Genomic DNA, 19,405 nt, shown 5'->3' on the forward strand with positions numbered 1-19,405 from the left:
GGACAGATGTCTCAAGAATATTCTGATATAGACTGGAGTTTATCGTTGTCTCAATGACTGCAAGTTTCCTAGATCCTGTGGCTACAAACAAGCCCAAATCGTCACTTCACCACGACGACCACCATGCTTCACAGGTGATATGGAGTGTTTGTGGTAATACTCTAGTTTTTGCCAAACATGGTGCTGTGCATGATGAACAAACATCTCCATCTTGTTCTTATCTGTTTCAGAACCTTTGTGGCTTATTCAGATACAATTTTGCAAACCAAAGTCATGCTCCATATTCTTTTTGGAGAGAAAGTGTTTTTTTCCTAGGCATCCATGCTTTGAAGGCCAGAATTGTTCAGTCTTTTTCTGATTTGTGCTGTCACAATCATTTAATGTGCTTACAGAAGCCTGTAGGTCACATGATGGAGATCCTGGGTTTTTCTTTATACCTCTGAGCATTAAACTGTCAATTCAGTTTATTTGTACAGCACTTTTAACAACCAACCTTGTCACAAAGCAGCTTTACAGAAAAATAGACTTTAAACATATTAACTAATTTTATGCCTAATAAATGTATTTATCCCTGAAGAGCAAGCCTGAGACAATGGACAGAAATGAGACAGAAACCGTATCTCCTTGGACTAAATTTCCTGTAACATCCACTCCTGGGAAGCTTGGCAACCGTCTTGAAGGCTCTCCATTTGTGTTTAGTCCTTGTCACTGTAGAATGAAGAATTTCAAATTGTTTGGATATGGCCTTATAACTGGCATAGTAGTGCAGTGGGGCTTTTCTGCGTGGATGTTCTCCTTGTGCCTGTGTGGGTTTCCTCCAGGTGCTCTAGTTTACTCCCACAGCCCAGACGTGTGGCTTAGGTCAACTGGCTACTCTAAATTGCCCATAGGTGAAATGGTTATTTTTCTCTGTGTTAGCTATGCAATAGATTGGTGAACCCTGTTGCTTACCAGACGTCCACTGGGATTGGCTCCAGATCCCCCTGCGAGCCGGATGGATGGATGGATGGCCTGACAACCCTTCTCAGATTGATGAGCAGTAACCGTTGTTTATTTGAGGTAATAGCTGATGTCCTTTGGGCGGCACGGTGGTGTAAGTGGTTAGCACGGTCACCTCACAGCAAGAAGGTTCTGGGTTTGAACCCAATGGCTGGCGAGGGCCTTTCTGTGTGGAGTTGGCATGTTCTCCTCGTGTCTGCATGGGTTCCCCCCACAGTTCAAAGACATGCAGTTAGGTTAATATGGGACAGCCTTGGGCTGAGGTGCCCTTGAGCGAGGCACTGAACTCCCGACTGCTCCCCGGGTGCTGTTAGCATGACTGCCCACTGCTCTGGGTATGTGTGTGTTCATTGCTCACATGTGTGCATGTGTGTTCACTGCTTCAGATGGGTTAAATGCAGAGAGGAAATTTCACAAGTGTGTGATGAATAAAGTTGTGCTTGCTTTCTTCTTGGCATGATGTCGGTACACACTTGAGTGCTCCAGAAAACCAAACAGCCAAAGGTTACTCATTTGTTTATTTCATTTATTGAAGGAAAGTTATTCAACACCAGATGTCCCACTCTGAACAAGTAACTGTCCCCTTAGTTACTCAAACAATTAATCAAACTTAATTGCTAATTGTATTTGATTACACACCTATTGATGACTGCCAACCTTGTGTGAGTTAAATATCACTAAAATAAAAACCTTTCCATAAAATTTAATGTGGGCTAAAAGGTCTCAAAAAGCAGCACATTATGCCACAAAGAAAAGAAATTCTAGAAGAGATGAGAGAAATTTATGAAAATATCAGTCTGTAAATGGATATAGAGCTCTGGGACTCCAGCAAACCACAGTGAGAGCCATCTCCAAATGATGAAGCTTCCTACACGTGACCAGCCTACCAAAATTCCTCCAAGAGCACACAACCTGGAGTTGTGTTGGAGTTGTTTGCAACGACGACTTTTTTTTTTCCCATGAGTGTTGGCGTTAATCACTAATCTATCTTCTCTACAAATAATTTCCAGTATCTTTTTCATTTTTGATTGTGCTTTCAGTTTTCCTTTTTCTGCGTTTTAAATTTTTTCAGGGAAAGCCAAAACCGGAAGGTTTTTTTTTTCCTCCAGTGCAAAGACCGCAAGCAGAGGCCATCCACATCGGATCTGCTTTAATATCAACAGATCTTCGATTAAGGTACATAAATCCATTCATTCATAGTGGCACACCTTCAGCTTGTTCAGTGTGCTGAGTGCAGGATATTTAGTCATTCTTCCTCTCTTATTAGTGATGGCTTTATTTGTGATAAGTGCAGATTAGTTAGTTCACTGACGGAGAAGATTGCAGCTTTGGAAGTGGCATCCAGACTCAAGAAAGGGTTAGTGAGCAGTGTAGTTTCTGTTGGGGAAAGTCTGGATTCCCTAGGTGTAGTTAGCAATCCCCTAACTCTAGCATTAGAACCCTCACAGCAGGGCAAATGGGTGACGATGTGGTGGCATAATCGTAGAGCCAAAACTACTACTGAGGCTTGCTCACGGGAGCACCACTCCTCTCCGCTTCACATGTCAAACAGGTTTGCTCTCTTCAGTGAGGCACCTGCTGAGAAACCTGAAAGAGCTCTGGTTATAGGAGACCATCATACAGCATGTGAAATTAGCTAGGCCTTAGTGGCACTAGCAGCTTTAGTCAGGAGCCAGGGTCCTAGGTAAGCACAGGTTCTCAAAGATAGTTATCCGCATAGGAGCTAATGATATATGCCTTCGTCAGTCTGAGGTTATTAAGAGTAACTTTTTGTAGAGGTGCTTAAATTAGCGAAGACGATGTCCAATGGTATAGTATGCTCTGGCCCCATCCCAATGCAGCATGGCGATGTAGCTTACAGCAGGTTATGGTCACTGAACCTGCTGGTTGTCCCGGTAGTGCTCTGAAAACAATGTGGACTTTATAGACAATTGGACTAATTTTGAGGGCACTGCTGGCCTGTTAAGGTGGGATGGTATCCATCCCACTCGGGAAGTTGCTGCTCTCATTTCTTGCAGCATAGCTCGTAGCCTCAGAACAGGCCTCGTTAAGTCAATTCAAGTTTATTTGTATAGTGTTTTAACAATAAACATCGTCGCAAAGCAGCTTTACAGAATTTGAACAACTTAAAATACGAGCTAATTTAATCCCTAATTTATCCCCAATGAGCACACCTGTGGCGACAGTGGCAAGCAAAAACTCCCTCAGATGACATGAGGAAGAAACCTCAAGAGGAACTAGACTCAAAAGGGAACTCATCCTCATTTGGGCAACAACAGACAACATGACTATAACATTAACAGTCCTAACATGAAGTCAGCTTCGTTGATGCTATAAACCCCCCACTGACGGAAACCCGAGCGCAAAACCATTCATGACAACCACAGTCCCAAAGTCAGCAAGTCAACTGCAGTCCCCAGCCACAAAAGCACCACTGCAAGAGTCCAGAGTGTCCTCCAGGCGCAACCCCCAACTGTCCACATGGGGCCACCCTCCACAGGACCAATGCGATGAGACAGATACAGAACTTATGACAATCCAGAGCCAAAGCCAGGGAGCAGGTGAACAGGCTAAACCAACTGTCTGCTAGCTGCACAGAGTCATCACTCAGGTTCCACCATATCAAAACTGTGTGTTCCCCAAGCTAAACAAAAAGGTTGAAATACTCAGTTTGTAATCTGGTTAATATAAAATTAGATCATCCTGACTGTCCAGCCTCTGCCAGTACCTTTGATCTAAAGGTAGAACTCTTAAATATTAGATCTCTTACAACCCCGATTCCAAAAAAGTTGGGACAAATTGTAAATAAAAACGGAATGCAATGATGTGGAAGTTTCAAAAGTTCATATTTTATTCAGAATAGAACATAGATGACACATCAAATGTTTAAACTGAGAAAATGTATCATTTAAAGAGAAAAATTAGGTGATTTTTAATTTCATGACAACACATCTCAAAAAAGTTGGGACAAGGCCATGTTTACCACTGTGAGACATCCCCTTTTCTCTTTACAACAGTCTGTAAACGTCTGGGGACTGAGGAGACAAGTTGCTCAAGTTTAGGAATAGGAATGTTAACCCATTCTTGTCTAATGTAGGATTCTAGTTGCGCAACTGTCTTAGGTCTTTTTTGTTGTATCTTCCGTTTTATGATGCGCCAAATGTTTTCTATGGGTGAAAGATCTGGACTGCAGGCTGGCCAGTTCAGTACCCAGACCCTTCTTCTACACAGCCATGATGCTGTAATTGATGCAGTATGTGGTTTGGCATTGTAATGTTGGAAAATGCAAGGTCTTCCCTGAAAGAGACGTCGTCTGGATGGGAGCATATGTTGCTCTAGAACCTGGATATACCTTTCAGCATTGATGGTGTCTGTCCAGATGTGTAAGCTGCCCATGCCACACGCATTAATGCAACTCCATACCATCGGAGATGCAGGCTTCTGAACTGAGCGCTGATAACAACTTGGGTCGTCCTTCTCCTCTTTAGTCCGAATGACACGGTGTCCGATTTCCATAAAGAACTTCAAATTTTGATTCGTCTGACCACAGAACAGTTTTCCACTTTGCCACAGTCCATTTTAAATGAGCCTTGGCCCAGAGAAGACGTCTGCGCTTCTGGATCATGTTTAGATACGGCTTCTTCTTTGAACTATAGAGTTTTAGCTGGCCATGGTGGATGGCACGGTGAATTGTGTTCACAGATAATGTTCTCTGGAAATATTCTTGAGCCCTTTTTGTGATTTCCAATACAGAAGCATACCTGTATGTGATGCAGTGCCGTCTAAGGGCCCGAAGATCACGGGCACCCAGTATGGTTTTCCGGCCTTGACCCTTACGCGCAGAGATTTGTCCAGATTCTCTGAATCTTTTGATGATATTATGCACTGTAGATGATGATATGTTCAAACTGTTTGCAATTTTACACTGTCGAACTCCTTTCTGATATTGCTCCACTATTTGTCGGCGCAGAATTGGGGGGATTGGTGATCCTCTTCCCATCTTTACTTCTGAGAGCTGTTGCCACTCCAAGATGCTCTTTTTATACCCAGTCATGTTAATGACCTATTGCCAATTGACCTAATGAGTTGCAATTTGGTCCTCCAGCTGTTCCTTTTTTGTACCTTTACCTTTTCCAGCCTCTTATTGCCCCTGTCCCAACTTTTTTGAGATGTGTTGCTGTCATGAAATTTCAAAATGTCTCACTTTCGACATTTGATATGTTGTCTATGTTCTATTGTGAATACAGTATCAGTTTTTGAGATTTATAAATTATTGCATTCCGTTTTTATTTACAATTTGTACTTTGTCCCAACTTTTTTGGAATCGGGGTTGTACATCTAAAGTGCTAATGGTTAATGAACTTATTACTGATTAGAGTTTAATGTATTGTGTTTAACAGAAACATGTATTAAACCAAATGAATAGAGAACTTTTAAATGAAGCAAGTCCTCCTGGATACAGTTATATACACCAGCCTCATCTAACTGGTAGAGGAGGAAGCATCACAGTTATTTATAATGATTATCTAGGCGTAACACAAAAACCTGGTTATAAATTTAATATGTTTGAAGTTCTCATTTAACGTGTAGCCTCAAAAAATAAGTCTACCCAGTTAATTCTCATCTCATCATCTCTAGCCGCTTTATCCTTCTACAGGTTCGCAGGCAAGCTGGAGCCTATCCCAGCTGACTATGGGCGAAAGGCGGGGTACACCCTGGACAAGTCGCCAGGTCATCACAGGGCTGACACATAGACACAGACAACCATTCACACTCACATTCACACCTACGGTCAATTTAGAGTCACCAGTTAACCTAACCTGCATGTCTTTGGACTGTGGGGGAAACCGGAGCACCCGGAGGAAACCCACGCGGACACGGGGAGAACATGCAAACTCCGCACAGAAAGGCCCTCGCCGGCCCCGGGGCTCGAACCCAGGACCTTATTGCTGTGAGGCGACAGCGCTAACCACTACACCACCGTGCCGCCCCAGTTAATTCTCATCTCTAGCCGCTTTATCCTGTTCTACAGGGTCGCAGGCAAGCTGGAGCCTATCCCAGCTGACTACGGGCGAAAGGCGGGGTACACCCTGGACAAGTCGCCAGGTCATCACAGGGCTGACACATAGACACAGACAACCATTCACACTCACATTCACACCTACGGTCAATTTAGAGTCACCAGTTAACCTAACCTGCATGTCTTTGGACTGTGGGGGAAACCGGAGCACCTGGAGGAAACCCACGCGGACACGGGGAGAACATGCAAACTCCGCACAGAAAGGCCCTCGCCGGCCCCGGGGCTCGAACCCAGGACCTTATTGCTGTGAGGCGACAGCGCTAACCACTACACCACCGTGCCGCCCCAGTTAATTCTCATCTCTAGCCGCTTTATCCTGTTCTACAGGGTCGCAGGCAAGCTGGAGCCTATCCCAGCTGACTACGGGCGAAAGGCGGGGTACACCCTGGACAAGTCGCCAGGTCATCACAGGGCTGACACATAGACACAGACAACCATTCACACTCACATTCACACCTACGGTCAATTTAGAGTCACCAGTTAACCTAACCTGCATGTCTTTGGACTGTGGGGGAAACCGGAGCACCCGGAGGAAACCCACGCGGACACGGGGAGAACATGCAAACTCCGCACAGAAAGGCCCTCGCCGGCCCCGGGGCTCGAACCCAGGACCTTATTGCTGTGAGGCGACAGCGCTAACCACTACACCACCGTGCCGCCCCAGTTAATTCTGTTACTTATTATTTACAGGCCCCCGGGGCTATATTCTGAGTTTCTTTCTGAATTTGCAGCTTTCGTCTCAGACTTTTTCATTTACTTAGACAAAGCTTTAGTTGTCTGAGATTTTAATATTCACTTTGATAACCCAGAAGATCCTCTGAAAACAGTGTTCATGTCCATTTTAGATTCAGTCAGGGTTAATCATAATGTCATAGGACCTACCCATAAGGGTGGTCACACTCTCGATCTAATACTAACATTTGTATTCAGTACAGAAAATATAGTCACATTTCCACAGTCTGAAGTTACCTCAGATCATTTATATCATCTTATTCAAAATATATTTGTGCAATAATATATGCACCTTGCCATGCTCCTCTATTAAACATAAATTCACATCAACTATTACAGTGTCTTATGGTCTCCCAGAGTTATCAACTTTGATTGGATCACTGTCAGCCCACACAGAGCTTGATCAGGCAACTGAATGCTTAGTCAATATTCTGCTATACTTTACATAATGTAGCTCCACTTAAAAGAGAAATTATTAGAGAGAAAAAATTAGCACCTTGGTATAACAATTGCCCTTTAAAACAGACTACTTGAAAATCAGAACACAAATGGCGTGAAACAAAATTGGTAGTGTTCAAATTAGCATGGAAGGAGAGCTTCCCGAAGTAGAGAAGAGCTCTTAGTGCTGCTAGATCAGCATATCTTTCCACCCTAATAGAGGATAACAAAAATAATCCTAGATTCCTATTTAATAATGTAGCAAAATTAACTAGGAAAAAGACCACTATGGACACATGCACACCTGCAATCGACTTCATGAATTTTTTCAGTGACAAAATTGAAAATATCTGATGACAAATTCAAACAACTAATTTTAAGGCCAGGCAATTTAAGTAACTCTAACAGTATAACTGTATCAGATCAGCAATTAGAATGTTTTACTCCCCTCAGATAAATCAAACTAATTTACAATTTAATAAATTATAATAACTCTCAGGGGTGGCGTGGTGGTTAGCGCTGTCACCTCACAGCAAGAAGGTCCGGGTTTGAGCCCCGTGGCCGGCAAGGGCTTTTCTGTGCGGAGTTTGCATGTTCTCCCTGTGTCCACGTGGGTTTCCTCCGGGTGCCCCGGTTTCCCCCACAGTCCAAAGACATGCAGGTTAGGTTAACTGGTGACTCTAAATTGACTGTAGGTGTGAATGGTTGTCTTTGTCCATGTGTCAGCCATGTGATGACCTGGCAACTTGTCCAGGGTGTACCCCGCCTTTCACCCGTAGTCAGCTGGGATAGGCTCCAGCTTGCCTGCGACCCTGTAGAAGAATAAAGTGGCTAGAGATAATGAGATGAGATGATAACTCTCCACATCAAAATCTTCAACTTGTAAGGGAATTAGTACACAACTCTTCAAACAGATAATACCTGAAGCATTTGAACCTCTTCTAAAATAAATTCTTCCCTTAGAATCAGCTATGTATCCAAATCCTTTTAAACTAGCAGTTATCAAACCCCTGATTTAAAAATAATAATTAAAAAAAAAAAAACCTTGAGGTCTTTCACCTCAGTGCAGCAGCCTCTGGTGGACACCAGAGGCCTTGCACCTCCATTGCTCAGGCCCTACTTTAAACTACTTTTGCATTTTGTTTGATGTTTCTCAAGAGATTTTTTGTTTTTAGGGCCTGAGCACCAGAGGTGCAAGGCCTTGTTTCTGCTCCACTTCTTATAAGGGCCCAAGCTCTGGAGGTGCAAGGCTTCTTGTGTCCACCAGAGGCTGCTGCACTGGAGGTGCAAGGCCCTTTTGTTTCTGTGCAGATTTTTTTTAAGGGCCTGAGCACCGGAGGTGCAAGGCTCTGTTTCTACTCTGATTCTTCTTTAGGGCCCGAGCACCAGAGGTGTAAGGCATCTGGTGTCCACCAGAGGCCGCTGCATCGGACGTGCAAGGCCCTATTGTTTCTGTTCTGATTCTTATTATTCGGGCCTGAGCACTGGAGGTGCAAGGCCTCTGGCATTCACCACAGGCCGCTGCACTGGAAGGGCAAGGCCCTATTGTTTCTGTACTGATTATTACTAATTCTTTTTCTTCTTATTATTATTCAACACTGCTATTTTGGAGGTGGTTCCCATGGGCGAAAACTCATGAAATTGGTACACAGATCAGTCCTGGCCATTGATGCTCAGGGATAGAGGCTTAGCCCCAGGTTTGTCCAGGGGACTCCATAGTGCGCTCACACATCATTGAGACTTCTTCCCAGTATATAGTTTCACCTATCCATGTCAAAATTGGTAGGTGTGTAAGGTGCCCCAAGATGAACAAAACTGAAATATAAATTGTTTTAGCCAATTGACTTGGTGGCAGGGTGGCACGGTGGTGTAGTGGTTAGCGCTGTCGCCTCACAGCAAGAAGGTCCGGGTTCGAGCCCCGTGGCCGGCGAGGGCCTTTCTGTGCGGAGTTTGCATGTTCTCCCCCCGGGTGCTCCGGTTTCCCCCACAATCCAAAGACATGCAGGTTAGGCTAACTGGTGACTCTAAATTGACCGTAGGTGTGAATGGTTGTCTGTGTCTATGTGTCAGCCCTGTGATGACCTGGCGACTTGTCCAGGGTGTACCCCGCCTTTCGCCCATAGTCAGCTGGGATAGGCTCCAGCTTGCCTGCGACCCTGTAGAACAGGATAAAGCGGCTAGAGATAATGAGATGAGATGAGACTTGGTGGCAGGAAAGGGGAGGGCGGGCCATCAGGGGTGAAAGGGTTAATAGCACATCCAATCTAGACATTTAGCGTAATAAAATGAGGCTATTTATTTATTTACATTGCTGTTTACGGTAGAAGTCTGAACATAAATGTTCTGATGTCAATAAGAAGAAATACAGGATATAGTAACAAATGCCATGAAAGTAAATTGTATTTTGTCAGTGATTTATAAATAAGAACAAGACTTAGTAAGAAAATTCAAAAGATTAAAAATATGTAATAAAAAGGCTTTCTGTGTAAATTTCCTCGGCCTTTACATGTGAGGCATTCCACCTGGGTGTGTTTTCTGAATTGAGGCATCAATAGCCTCCTTTCCCCTGCACTCTCCGTAATCTTCATGCTTTAAATAGGTCTAATACAAGGATTTACACATACGCAGCCTAATTCAAGACAGATCTGATTTCCAGCATGAGGACCACTGAAAGGGAGTCCTGTGCTACTTCAACACCTTTGAGATATTATCAGGATAGGAGAAAAAATACAAAATTATGAGAAGTAAGGTGGCTTTAATGTATTCAAAGCAGGCAAACACATTATGAACAAAAAGGTACAACCCCGATTCCAAAAAAGTTGGGACAAAGTACAAATTGTAAATAAAAACGAAATGCAATAATTTACAAATCTCAAAAACTGATTATTGTATTTACAACAGAACATAGACAACATATCAAATGTCGAAAGTGAGACATTTTGAAATTTCATGACAGCAACACATCTCAAAAAAGTTGGGACAGGGGCAATAAGAGGCTGGAAAAGTTAAAGGTACAAAAAAGGGACAGCTGGAGGACCAAATTGCAACTCATTAGGTCAATTGGCAATAGGTCATTAACATGACTGGGTATAAAAAGAGCATATTGGAGTGGCAGCGGCTCTCAGAAGTAAAGATGGGAAGAGAATCCCCCTAATTCTGCGCCGACAAATAGTGGAGCAATATCAGAAAGGAGTTCGACAGTGTAAAATTACAAAGAGTTTGAACATATCATCTACAGTGCATAATATCATCAAAAGATTCAGAGAATCTGGAAGAATCTCTGTGCGTAAGGGTCAAGGCCGGAAAACCATACTGGGTGCCTGTGATCTTCGGGCCCTTAGACGGCACTGCATCACATACAGGCATGCTTCTGTATTGGAAATCACAAAATGGGCTCAGGAATATTTCCAGAGAACATTATCTGTGAACACAATTCACCGTGCCATCCGCTGTTGCCAGCTAAAGCTATAGTTCAAAGAAGAAGCCGTATCTAAACACGATCCAGAAGCACAGATGTCTTCTCTGGGCCAAGGCTCATTTAAAATGGACTGTGGCAAAGTGGAAAACTGTTCTGTGGTCAGATGAATCAAAATTTGAAGTTCTTTATGGAAATCAGGGACGCCGTGTCATTCGGACTGAAGAGGAGAAGGACGACCCAAGTTGTTATCAGTGCTCAGTTCAGAAGCCTGCATCTCTGATGGTATGGGGTTGCATTAGTGCATGGGGCATGGGCAGCTTACACATCTGGAAAGACACCATCAATGCTGAAAGGTATATCCAGGTTCTAGAGCAACATATGCTCCCATCCAGACGACGTCTCTTTCAGGGAAGACCTTGCATTTTCCAACATGACGATGCCAAACCACATACTGCATCAATTACAGCATCATGGCCACGTAGAAGAAGGGTCCGGGTACTGAACTGGCCAGCCTGCAGTCCAGATCTTTCACCCATAGAAAACATTTGGCGCATCATAAAACGGAAGATACGACAAAAAAGACCTAAGACAGTTGAGCAACTAGAATCCTACATTAGACAAGAATGGGTTAACATTCCTATCCCTAAACTTGAGCAACTTGTCTCCTCAGTCCCCAGATGTTTACAGACTGTTGTAAAGAGAAAAGGGGATGTCTCACAGTGGTAAACATGGCCTTGTCCCAACTTTTTTGATATGTGTTGTTGTCATGAAATTTAAAATCACCTAATTTTTCTCTTTACATGATACATTTTCTCAGTTTAGACATTTGATATGTCATCTATGTTCTATTCTGAATAAAATATGGAATTTTGAAACTTCCACATCATTGCATTCCGTTTTTATTTACAATTTGTACTTTGTCCCAACTTTTTTGGAATCGAGGTTGTACATTACAGCATGTTACCCCCCAAAAGAGCTACATTAAAATTAACCTTAAATATGTTTCACATTAATGAAAAGCCAATACTTCTGTAAATCCTCAAAAGCCCAATCAACAACAAGCACCCCATAGATTAAAGCAAAACTAAAATGCCACAAAGTTCTTTGGAATACAAAAATAAAACATTCTGATAATTTCGAGCCCTAAATCATCCCTGTTTCTTCTTTTTTTTTTTGGGAGTCTTAACTAAAGCAGTATTCAAGATGTGCAAGGAGCTCTCAGTGCTGGCTTGTAGGGTAAGAGGCCCTGCAGTTGGGACACTCCAGCAAGCTCTCATCCAACATGCTGGAGCTCTTTACTGGAGATGTTGGGTTCAGGATGCGGTCTTGAATGGTCATCTCCAAATCCAGCCTGTATGAGCTCGGCTCAGAGAACCGAGTTTCTCGGTGCTGTTTCTAGAAAATAAAATCCCAACAGGTTCATTGGTTTGGATTGATTTAATTACATTTATAAAGCAACTTTTCCATCAAAGTGATCAGAGATGGAAAAACTGGATTGACAAAGTAAAAGTCCTGCTTAGGTTTTCCTTCTGCCTGTGCTCTTAACACAGGTGATTTCACCAATTAGCTCATCAACCTGACTTAGGGGATGTGGTAATTAGGATCAGCTGGTTCATAGAATTGGCTGGAGCAAAAATGTGGCAGGGTTTTTACTTTCTGCACCCGGGTTTTTCCACCTCTGAAAGTGATACTGAACACGCAGTCCTGTGCAAAAATCTTAGGCATGTGTAAAGAAATACTGGAGACCGAAAATGGCTTAAAAAAATAATAATAATGAAAAGAAAATGTTTCAGGGATGGCATGGTGGTGTAGTGGTTAGTGCTATCGCCTCACAGCAAGAAGGTCCGGATTCGAGCCCCGTGGCTGGCGAGGGCCTTTCTGTGCGGAGTTTGCATGTTCTCCCCGTGTCCACGTGGGTTTCCTCTGGGTGCTCCGGTTTCCCCCACAGTCCAAAGACATGCAGGTTAGGTTAACTGGTGATTCTAAATTGACTGTAGGTGTGAATGTGAATGGTTGTCTGTGTCAGCCCTGAGGATGACCTGGCGACTTGTCCAGGGTGCACCCCGCCTTTCACCCGTAGTCAGCTGAGATAGGCTCCAGCTTGCCTGCAACCCTGTAGAACAGGATAAAGCTGCTAGAGATAATGAGATGAGAAAATGTTTCAACATTTAAAAATAAATAAATACCGTAAGCAGTAAGCCATAATAAATGAAAGCGTCAATGTTTGGTGTGAGACGACCCTTTGCTTTAAAAAAAAAAAAGGTACAGTGAAGCTGTAGGTTTTACTGAGCATCTTACAGAACCAGCCACAGTTCTTCTGGACACTGTCACACTCACGTCTTCATTTTGCACCAAAGCCCAGTTGCCTTCATTATGTTTTCTTTTTTAATCTGAAAAGTGCTCTCTTATGCTGCTCAGAAACAAACTTTTTTTTTCCCTGACATTTAATTTTGTGCTGGAAAACGAACGTTTGGACTCTTAAATGTTTTTGTACTGACTTGATAATGTGAAAGTCATAAAATAGAAATCTATAAGTTTGTATGAAAAAAAACCCCACCACAAAACCATAATCATAGGGTGCCTAATACTTTTACACAGTACTGTATATCTGAACATAAATATACAACTGAAGAGCTACAGATCATCAAGTGTCTTGCTCAAGAGAAGAACAGGGTCTTGAAGTGCGTTTTGAACCACTGATCCTTCATCATAACACCTGCTACGTTCTGATGAACATCATACGCTGCAAATTAACTCTTTAGCTGATCTAACCGTCAGTGTTGAGAGAGGACTTACTGCTGTCTCCAAGCGTGTGATTTGGTCTCGAGCCTTGCGAAGCTCCTTCAGTACTTTATAGAGCTGGCGCTCTAGACGTCGACGGTCCCGTTCCTCAGTCTCACGGTTTCCAGCAACCTGTATGCATAATAAAGTTAGAAATGCTTTAGAGAATCTTTCCAGCATGTCTCTGGTATTATAATTTTCACCGAAACAACATTTTATACCTGTTGCTCTAAAACTGCTATTCTTTTCTGATCTTCATGCTGAGTCAGGAGAGATTTCTGAAGAAGGTTCACCTTTCAAAAGGAGAAAACATGAGGCTTGTAGCTGAGACAGGGACAGTGCAGTTGACCTGCAGTGCATGCACTGGAAAAAAAATGCTTGGAAGAGGATCCAATGATTTGATCTTGTATTTATTACAAATATACAACATTACTGTATGACCCATGCTGCGGAGTTCAGCGTACCTGCAGTAGCAACTCGGCCGCTCTCTTCCTTTCCTCCTCGATCCTTACATCAGCTGCCTCGATCTCACACTGCAGCCTGGCTACTTGCTCCATATTCAGCTTCCTTTCCTCTGCTGGAATCCGTCGGCCACTTCTGCGCTCCTCTTGCAGCTCCTCCTGGGCTCGCACCACTTCGCGGCTCTTCTCTTCATACCTGGCCTTCAGCTCATCAAGCTCGGCCTGTAGGTGGCACGCCCGTTTGCGTTCCTCCTCCATCTCCCTCTGGCTCTCCTGCTGCATGGAGGCAGATGACTGACCTGGATCACAGACCTCTGGATATTACCTTTCGTGAAGTTAAGAGAAACCTGAAGCATCCATTAATCTTTAAAGGCAGGGTATGTTATTTTTGAGAAACATGTGTGTTATATTTCTTGAAATTCGCTTTACATCCTGATAGCAGTGAATAAATCAATTGCATCAAAATCAATCATCGGGCTGGAAAAAGCTTCTCCAATCATTTCATTCAGTCCAAATTAAATGACTGAATGGTCTACCTGCCCGTCCACCTGTGAGACGCAGCGTACACTCTGCCCATACATCAAGGTTGGAAATTAACTGTTTTACCCACCTGCCACTGTGGCTGCTCAAGTCCAAAATCTACCACACACACACACAGGTGCTTGAAAGTTTGTGAACCTTTTAGAATTTTCTATATTTCTGCATAAATATGACCTAAAACATCAGATTTTCACACAAGTCCTGAAAGTAGATAAAGAGAACCCAGTTAAACCAATGAGACAAAAATATTATACTTGATCATTTACTTATTGAGGAAAATGATCCAAATATTACATGTGAGTGGCAAAAGTATGTGAACCTTTGCTTTCAGTATCTGGTGTGACCCCCTTGTGCAGCAATAACTGCAACTAAAGGTTTCCGGTAACTGTTCAAATCAAATCAAATCAAGTTTATTTGTACAGCGCTTTTAACAATAAACATTGTCGCAAAGCAGCTTTACAGAATTTGAACGACTTAAAACATGAGCTAATTTTATCCCTAATCTATCCCCAATGAGCAAGCCTGTGGCGACGGTGGCAAGGAAAAACTCCCCCAGACGACATGAGGAAGAAACCTCGAGAGGAACCAGGCTCAAAAGGGAACCCATCCTCATTTGGGCAACAACAGACAGCCTGACTATAATATTAACAGTTTTAACAGGTATAACCCTCAACTGTCCTCATGGGGCCGTCCTTCACAGGAGTGGGGCGATAAAACTCCGACCAGACACAGGGCACCAGGATGGATCAAGCAGGTCCGAGGGGCAGAAGAGGCCAGCATTTCAATCCCAGGATCAACATGTAACTCAGAGGGACAGATGGGGGAGGGGAAAGAGAGAGAGAGAAAGAAAACACGTTGTTAGGTATGCCCTAAAAATGACAAGTATTAAATCTGTGTGGTAGGCTCGCAGAGACGAGAGTCTTTACATCAGGCATAACACACAATGGCATGTTAATATGGTAAAAAATATATCATGACCTGCTCTGGCTGGATGCTTGATTGGGTGATGGGAGCACACTCCTCAGCAATGATGAGATGCAGATGGGACCCTTAGGCCTGGCCAAGACAATTCAGTTACATTTCACCGGGTCTGGGACATGCGACAGAATGTCTGATGGCCGATTCCCTGCAGGCTACGATAGCCAGTCGAGGTCCCCACCGTCTCCACCAAAAGATTTCCTGTTGACTCCATGTAACTCAGAGGGACAGATTTGGGGTGGGGGGGAGAGAAAGAAAACACAGGTGGTTAGGTATGCCCAATGTCACCTGAATAAGTAGGAACAGTATACATATTGCACCGAGTACAAGCAGGGACTCCGGCAACTAACTATGACAGCATAACTAAAAGGAGAGAGCCAGAAGGTAACACAGGCATGAGGGAGCCCCGGGACATAAAGCAGCCAGCCACTACACCGTCAACAAACTCGAGTGAGCAAGCGAGTGGGGACTGACAGCATCCATACATCCCAGTTTACCAAAACACTCTATGTCTGAGGACCCTCCAGATCTACTCCTTTACCTCATAAACACCATTAACAAAAGGCTTGACTAAACAGATATGTTTTCAGCCTAGACTTAAATGCTGAGACTGTGTCTGATTCCCGAACATTACTTGGAAGGCTGTTCCATAACAGTGGGGCTTTGTAAGAAAAGGCTCTGCCCCCTGATGTAGCCTTCACTATACGAGGTACCAGCAGATAGCCTGCACCTTTTGATCTAAGTAGGCGTGGCGGGTCATAGAGGAGCAGAAGTTCACTCAGGTACTGTGGTGCGAGACCATTTAGTGCTTTAAAGGTCAATAGTAGTATTTTATAATCAATACGAAACTTGATTGGGAGCCAATGCAGTGTGGACAAGACAGGCGTGATGTGGTCATATTTTCTAGTTCTAGTAAGGACTCTTGCTGCAGCATTTTGAACTAACTGGAGCTTGTTTATGCACTTATTGGAACATCCAGACAGTAAGGCATTACAATAATCCAACCTGGAGGTAACGAAAGCATGGACTAGTTTTTCTGCATCATGCAATGACATTAAATTTCTTATCTTTGCAATATTTCTGAGATGAAAGAAAGCTATTCGGGTGATGTTATCAATGTGAGTTTCGAATGAAAGACTGGGGTCAATAATCACTCCGAGGTCTTTTACTGCTGCACGTGAAGAAACAGAAAGGCCATCCAGAGTTACTGTGTAATCAGAAAACTTACTTCTAGCTGTATGTGGTCCTAGCACAAGTACTTCAGTCTTGTCAGAGTTAAGCAGAAGGAAATTAATAAGCATCCAGTGTCTAATGTCCTTAACACATACCTCAATTTTATTAAGCTGGTGTCTCTCATCAGGTTTTGCAGAGACATACAACTGTGTGTCATCAGCATAACAGTGGAAACTAATACAATGTTTACGAATAATATCGCCCAGAGGTAACATATATAGAGAAAAAAGCAGTGGACCCAAGACAGAACCTTGTGGAACACCAAACTTTACCTCGGTACGTCTAGAAATATCACCATTTATATCAACATACTGATAACGATCAGTTAGATAAGACCTGAGCCAGGAGAGGGCCATTCCCTTAACTCCCACAACATTTTCTAGTCTATCCAGAAGAATGGAATGATCAATGGTATCAAATGCTGCACTAAGGTCAAGCAACACAAGTAGCGAGACACAGCCCTGATCAGATGCCAACAGTAGGTCGTTTACTACTTTAACCAGTGCTGTCTCTGTGCTATGATGAGGTCTAAATCCTGACTGATACATTTCATGGATGTTATTCCTATGTAAATATGAGCATAACTGCTGTGCCACAGCTTTTTCAAGGATCTTGGAGATAAAGGGGAGGTTTGATATTGGCCGATAATTGGACAGCTGACAGGGATCAAGGTCAGGTTTTTTAATCAGGGGTTTGATAACTGCTAGTTTAAAGGATTTGGGTACATAGCCAATCATAAGAGAAGAATTTATTATTTTTAGAAGCGGTTCAATTACTCCAGGCATTATCTGTTTGAATAGATGTGTCGGTAAGGGATCTAGTACGCAAGTTGAGGCTTTTGATGTAGAGATTAATGAAAGTAATTCAGTTTCTTTTAGGGGAGTAAAACATTCTAACTGATGATCTGATACAGTTATATTGTTAACTACAAGGTCACTTTCATTGTCTAACCTTAAATTAGTAGTTTGAATTTTTTGTCGGATATTCTCAATTTTGTCATTAAAAAAATTAATGAAGTCGTTGCTACTACATACTGCAGGTGTGCATGTGTTGATAGTGGACTTATTCCTGGTTAATTTTGCTACAGTATTAAATAGGAATCTAGGATTATTTTTGTTATCTTCTATTAGGGAGGAGAAATATGTTGATCTCGCAGCACTAAGAGCTTTTCTATACTTCAGGAAGCTCTCCTTCCAAGCTAATTTGAACACTACCAATTTTGTTTGACGCCATTTACGTTCCAATTTTCGAGTGGTCTGTTTTAATGTGCGAGTGTCATCATTATACCAGGGTGCTAATTTTTTGTCTCTGACCATTTTCCTTTTTAGAGGAGCTACATTATCTAAAGTATGGCGGAATGTTGACTCTAAGCATTCAGTTGCCTGATCAAGTTCTGCAGGGGCTGACAGTGACCCAATCAAAGTTGACAGCTCTGGAAGATCATTTATAAAACTCTGTGCAGTAGTTGACGTGAAAGTACGTTTAATACAGTAGCGTGGTGAGGTGCATATATTATTACTCAGACATATTTTGAATGAGATGAGACAATGATCTGAGATAACTTCAGACTGTGGAAGTATGACTATATTGTCTACGTTTAATCTGAATGTTAGTATTAGATCAAGGGTGTGACCACCATTATGGGTCGGTCCTATGACATTCTGCTTAATCCCGACTGAATCTAAGATGGACACAAACGCTGTTTTTAAAGGGTCTTCTGGGTTATCGAAGTGAATATTAAAATCTCCGACAACTAAAGCTTTGTCTAAGGAAATAACCAAATCTGAGATAAAATCTGCAAATTCAGAAAGAAACTCGGAATATGGCCCCCGGGGCCTGTAAATAATAAGCAATGGAATTAACTGGGTAGACTTATTTTTTGAGGCTACATACATTATATGAGTATGAAGAACTTCAAATGTATTAAATTTATAACCAGGTTTGTGTGTTACACCTAGATAATCGTTATAAATAACCGCGACGCCTCCTCCTCTGCCAGTTAGACGAGGCTGGTGTATATAACTGTATCCAGGAGGACTCGCTTCATTTAATGCTATATATTCATTTGGCTTAATCCATGTTTCTGTTAAACACAGTACATTAAACTCCTGATCAGTAATGAGTTCATTAACCATTAGCGCTTTAGATGTAAGAGATCTAATATTTAATAGCCCCACCTTTAGATCAAAGGTGCTGGCAGCAGCTGTACAGTCAGTCTGATCTAATTTTATATTGATTAGGTTACTGGAACAAACTCTCTGAAAATTTCTACCTTTTTGTTGATCAGTCCTGCACAACGGCTTGGAGGAATTTCAGCCCGTTCCTCCATACAGAACAGCTTCAACTCTGGGATGTTGGTGGGTTTCCTCACATGAACTGCTCACTTCAGGTCCTTCCACAACATTTTGATTGGATTAAGGTCAGGACTTTGACTTGGCCATTCCAAAACATTAATTTATTCTTCTTTAACCATTCTTTGGTAGAACGACTTGTGTGCTTAGGGTCGTTGTCTTGCTGCATGACCCACCTTCTCTTGAGATTCAGTTCATGGACAGATGTTCTGACATTTTCCTTTAGAATTCGCTGGTATAATTCAGAATTCATTGTTCCATCAATGATGGCAAGCCATCCTGGCCCAGATGCAGCAAAACAGGCCTAAACCATGATACTACCACCACCATGTTTCACACATGTTCTTATTGTTGCTGTCAGGTCAAAACCTGCTATGTGACGATTTTCCTTTTT

The 19,405-nt window shown here is 42.7% G+C and overlaps 1 protein-coding gene across 1 annotated transcript in view; it reads right to left on the reverse strand.

Moving 5' to 3' along the window:
* The window catches only part of LOC132870316 (centrosomal protein of 55 kDa-like), an 85,150-nt gene that overhangs the window by 59,441 nt on the left and 6,304 nt on the right, over positions 1-19,405 (reverse strand). Inside the window, exons 2-4 of the mRNA XM_060903947.1 lie at positions 14,446-14,548; positions 13,913-14,208; positions 13,670-13,741 (exon numbers count right to left, since the gene is read on the reverse strand). Of these exons, the coding sequence (XP_060759930.1) occupies positions 13,670-13,741; positions 13,913-14,208; positions 14,446-14,548 (471 nt within the window). The remainder of the gene's footprint in view (positions 1-13,669; positions 13,742-13,912; positions 14,209-14,445; positions 14,549-19,405) is intronic.

The sequence above is a fragment of the Neoarius graeffei genome, chromosome 22, assembly GCF_027579695.1.
Source record: "Neoarius graeffei isolate fNeoGra1 chromosome 22, fNeoGra1.pri, whole genome shotgun sequence".
NCBI classification, from domain to species: domain Eukaryota; kingdom Metazoa; phylum Chordata; class Actinopteri; order Siluriformes; family Ariidae; genus Neoarius; species Neoarius graeffei.